This window comes from Rhinopithecus bieti, unplaced genomic scaffold, assembly GCF_001698545.2.
Source record: "Rhinopithecus bieti isolate Rb0 unplaced genomic scaffold, ASM169854v2 scaffold_42772, whole genome shotgun sequence".
Classification (NCBI taxonomy): domain Eukaryota; kingdom Metazoa; phylum Chordata; class Mammalia; order Primates; family Cercopithecidae; genus Rhinopithecus; species Rhinopithecus bieti.
The window spans coordinates 2,558,420-2,562,952 of NW_016818842.1; the positions used below are offsets into that span (position 1 = coordinate 2,558,420).

The 4,533-nt window shown below is 54.4% G+C and overlaps 1 protein-coding gene across 3 annotated transcripts in view; it reads right to left on the minus strand.

Annotated features, from left to right (window-relative positions):
• Nucleotides 1-2,987: 2,987 nt before the first annotated feature.
• LOC108518944 (E3 ubiquitin-protein ligase TRIM50) overlaps nucleotides 2,988-4,533 on the minus strand; it is a 16,238-nt gene continuing 14,692 nt past the window's right edge. For all 3 annotated transcript variants that reach the window (XM_017857680.1, XM_017857681.1, XM_017857679.1), the window contains exon 7: nucleotides 2,988-3,945. In XM_017857680.1, the coding sequence (XP_017713169.1) occupies nucleotides 3,356-3,945 (590 nt within the window). In that variant the 3' untranslated portion in view covers nucleotides 2,988-3,355. The remainder of the gene's footprint in view (nucleotides 3,946-4,533) is intronic.

Here is a 4,533-nt window from a genome sequence, read left to right on the forward strand (position 1 = left end):
GGGCGCGGTGGCTCAAGCCTGTAATCCCAGCACTTTGGGAGGCCGAGATGGGCAGATCACGAGGTCAGGAGATCGAGACCATCCTGGCTAACACAGTGAAACCTCATCTCTACTAAAAAAAATACAAAAAAAAAAAAAAAAAACTAGCCAGGGCGAGGTGGCGGGCGCCTGTAGTCCCAGCTACTCAGGAGGCTGAGGCAGGAGAATGGCGTAAACCCCGGAGGTGGAGCATGCGGTGAGCTGAGATCCGGCCACTGCACTCCAGCCTGGGAGACAGAGCAAGACTCCATCTCAAAAAAAATAAAAAATAAAAAAATAAAAATAAAAATAAAAGATCAGTCTGGCCAGGTGCAGCAGTTCACACCTGTTAATTCTAGCACTTTGGGAGGCCAAGGCAGGTGGATCATTTGAGGTCAGGAGTTCGAGACCAGCCTGGCCAACATGACAAAACCCCGTCTCTACTAAAAATACAAAGATTAGCCAGGCATGGTGGCAGACACCTGTAATCTCAGCTATTCGGGAGGCTGGAGCAGGAGAATCGTTTGAACCTGGGAGGCGGAGGTTGCAGTAAACTGAGACTGTGCCACTGCACTCCAGCCTGGGGGATACAGCGAGATTCTTTCTCCAATAAATAAATAAATAATCAGTCTGGCTACAGTGTGGGGATATAGGATGGAGGGAGCAGAGTTGAGGAAGGGGGAGACCAATGGGGGTCATGGCAGTCACCTAAAGCAAGAACTGGTAGCCTGGACTGAGTTGGTAGCAGTGGAGTTAGGTTGAAGTTGTCAGTGCAACCACTAAGTTAAATCCGCAGAACTTGCTCAGGAAAAAGGACAGGTCAAGAGTAACTCATAGGTTTTCGGTTTGGGCAGTTGACACAGTGATGCTGTGTCTTTTGGTAGGATGGGGAAACCCAGGGTGGTAGAGTGGACAATGGCCACCCAGAGAGACCAGGTCCTAATTCCTAGAGCCTGGAAATGTCACCTTCTATGGAAGAGATCTGTAGGAGTGATCAGGGGAAGGATTTGGAGAGAAGGTTATCCTGGATTATCTGGGCAGGCCCTACGTGGCATCACAAGTATCCCTATAAGAGAGAGGCAGAGAAAGGCCATGCGCAGTGGCTCACACCTGTAATCCCAGCACTTTGGGAGGCCAAGGTTGGTGGATCCCTTGATCCCAGGAGTTCGCAACCAGCCTGGCCAACATGGTGAAACCCCATCTCTACTAAAAATACAAAAATTTGCTGGGTGTGGTGGTGCATGCCTGTAATCCCAGCTACTCAGGGGGCTGAGGCAAGGGAATTGCTTGAACCCGGGAGGCAGAAGTTGCAGTGAGCCGAGAGAGCGACATTGCACTCCAGCCTGGATGACAAGAGAGAGACTCTGTCTCAAAAAAAAAACAAAAACAAGAGAGAAGCAGAGGAAGACTGGACTGACATATACAGAAAAGGTCACATGAAGACAGAGGCAGAGATCGGAATGATGCAGCCACAGGCCAGGAAACACCAGGGCGTGGCCGCCACCACCTGAAGCTGAAGAGGAAAGGGGCAGGTTTTCCACCACAGTCTCCAGAGGGAGCGCGGCCTTGCCATCATTGTGATCTTGGATGTCTGGCCTTCAAAACCATGAGAGATTAAATTTCTGTTGTTTGAAGTCACCAAGTTTGTGGTTATTTGTTACAGTAGCCACAGGACACCACAGCCACAGGATAAATCTCAGGGATGGGGGAGTAGGAAGATCATGAGTGCAGTTTGGGACATGCCCTTGACGTCCAGGTGGAGCTGCTGAATGGCTGGAGCGCTAGTGGATGTGGCATGTAAGAGACGGGTCTCCTGGAGAGGGAACTTCTGAGTCATCCCTGTGGAAGTGATGACTGGAGCCGTGGGTGTGGAGGTGTAGACAGTCAGGAGAGGAGCCTGGAGACCCTCAGACCACGAGTGGCGAGGAGGAGAGGCTGAATCCTCGAAGGAGACCAAGGAGAGGCAGGAGGAGAGTCCGGGCCGTGGGGAGGCTAAGGGCTGCTGTTTGCCCCTGCTAGACTCCCTCAGGCCCTCTTACTAGTCTGTGCACCCAGTTTGACTCCCAGTGGCCAGAGCCAGCATCTTGGTTACAGGGCTACCCTGGAGCTTCCAGAACCCACTTAGCCTGTCGTATGGTGAGTCAAAGGGGTATGGCAGGCTGGGCCCAGTGGCTCACACCTGTAATCCCAGCCCTTTGGGAGGCCAAGGTGGGAGGATTGCTTGAAGCCCAGACCAGCCTGGGTAACATAGCAAGATCCCGTCTCTACTAAAAATTTAAGTATTAGCTGGGCATGGTGGCAGACATTTGTCGTCCCAGCTACTCAGAAGGCTGAGGCAGGAGGATTGCTTGAGCCTACAAGGTTCAAGCCCAGGCTGCAGTGAGCTATGATTGCACCACTGCTCTCCAGCCTGGGTGACAGAGCGAGATCCTGTCTCTAAAACTAAAGACTTGAGGCTGGGCATGGTGGCTTACACCTGTAATCCCAGCACTTTGGGAGGCCGAGGCGGGCGGATCACGAGGTCAGGAGATCGAGACCATCCTGGTTAACATGGTGAAACCCCATCTAAAATTAGCTGGGCGTGGCGGCGGGCGCCTGTAGTCCCAGCTACTTGGGAGGCTGAGGCAGGAGAATGGCCGGAACCCGGGAGGCGGAGCTTGCAGTGAGCCGAGATCCCGCCACTGCACTCCAGACTGGGCGACTGAGCAAGACTCTGTCTCAAAAAAAAAACAAAACAAAACAAAATTAGCTGGGTGTGGGGTGCACGCCTGTAATCCCAGCTACTCAGGAGGCTGAGGCAGGAGAATCACTTGAACCTGGGAGGTGTAGGTTGCAGTGAGTGGAGATCATGCCACTGCACTCCAGCCTGGGTGACACAGCGAGACTCCATTTCAAAAAAAAAAAAACAAAAAGACTGAAGCATAAAGCAATATGTATGTACAGCAACTAATATTTGCAAATCATTGAAAGAGAAAGAAATAATGTCAAATTTATTATCCTTGATAGTAGTTGAAAGTTCACAGTAATAAGGAAAAAGTATACATGGGACTATTTCTGCCCTCAGCTGGAAGTGTCTGCGCAGACAGCGTGGTCAGCAGGGACCATGGGGAGCTCTGTGTGTCCCGTGGCTGCCGAGGCCTGGGGGCCGACGTTTACAAATACACCCCTGGCTGATGGCAAAGGGAATGGGGTCCTGTTCCCTATCATTACATGTTCCAGGGACACACAGGCCTGAAGACCTTCCTAAACAGTGGAGATATCACCTTGGGACCCAGAAGCCCGTGAGTCCCTGGTGCCTGTGGGGTGGGCCTGTGGGCCGGCAGGACCCTGGGTGGCCCTACAGCTTGGTGGGCTGCTCAGGGCTGAGGTGGCCAGGCCCACTGGGCGGGGACAGCACCATGGGCAGCGAGTTGCTGCCTCTCTCGTGCCAGCAGGTGTCCAGGATGGGGTAGAGCTTGCCCTGGAAGTCGGCCTGGAAGGTGTAGAGCGGCCGCAGGTCATCGGGGCGGTCAGCGTCGAAGAAGGTGAGCTCGCCCTGCTCGTAGTGCAGGTAGAGCCCAATGCGGTGGGGGTGGCCGGCCACGGGCAGGGGCACCCGGGGGCAGGCAAAGGCTTCGTACACCCGGCCCTCCTTCAGGCCGATCAGCCATACACCGTGCTCGGGGGACCTGTTCAGCTTGCCCTTCCGGCTGGCTGTGCCCTTGATGACCCCCAGGCGCCAGTCGCTCTTGCTGCCCACCACCACCTCCCAGTAGTGGCGGCCGCAGGAGAAGCCGCGGCTGGCCAGTACGCAGGTGCTGTAGTCGAAGCGCTCAGGCTGGCTGGCGCGCCGCTGGGCCAGGAGCCCACACTGCACCACCGTGTTGCCCTTGGAGAGCTCCAGGAGTGGGTGGGCAGTGGCAGGGTCCAGCTTGAGAGGCTCTGGGGCTGGGAGGGAGATCACAGAGGGCCTGTGAGGCAACGTGGAGGGCAGCAGACCCCGCCCACAGAGGCTGAAGGAGGCCCTGAGCTCCCCAAGGAGAGGGGCTGTGTCTTCCTCATTTCTCTATCCCCAGGACCTAGAAGGGGCTGGTACAGGGCTGCTCCCTGAATGAATGAATGAATGAATGAATGAATGAATGAATGAATGAAGTTTTACATAAGGAAGATCAATCACAGACTGATTGCATTCACCAAAGGCAAAAGCAGGGTTTATATAAAAGGGAGTGGCTTGGTGGGCTGTCGGGGGCTGAGGTGGCTGGAGAAAGAAATGGACACTGGGCTCAGGGATTCTGGCCCACCTACCTGAGGCAGAGGTGCTGTGGGAAGGACCCAGAAGACACCTGTCCCATGAGCTTACAGCTCAGCCCTCAGGGTTTTCTGGAGAACCCATAATAACCGCAGCTGTTGGATTTGCTAGCCTAATCAGCCTATTCAACGACAAACTAGCCCACCTGAGCTTTTTGCTAGCTACCAGCTGATCCGTTCACCCCAGAAATGTGAAATGTGCTGCCCCGACCCCGCCCTCCCCACCCC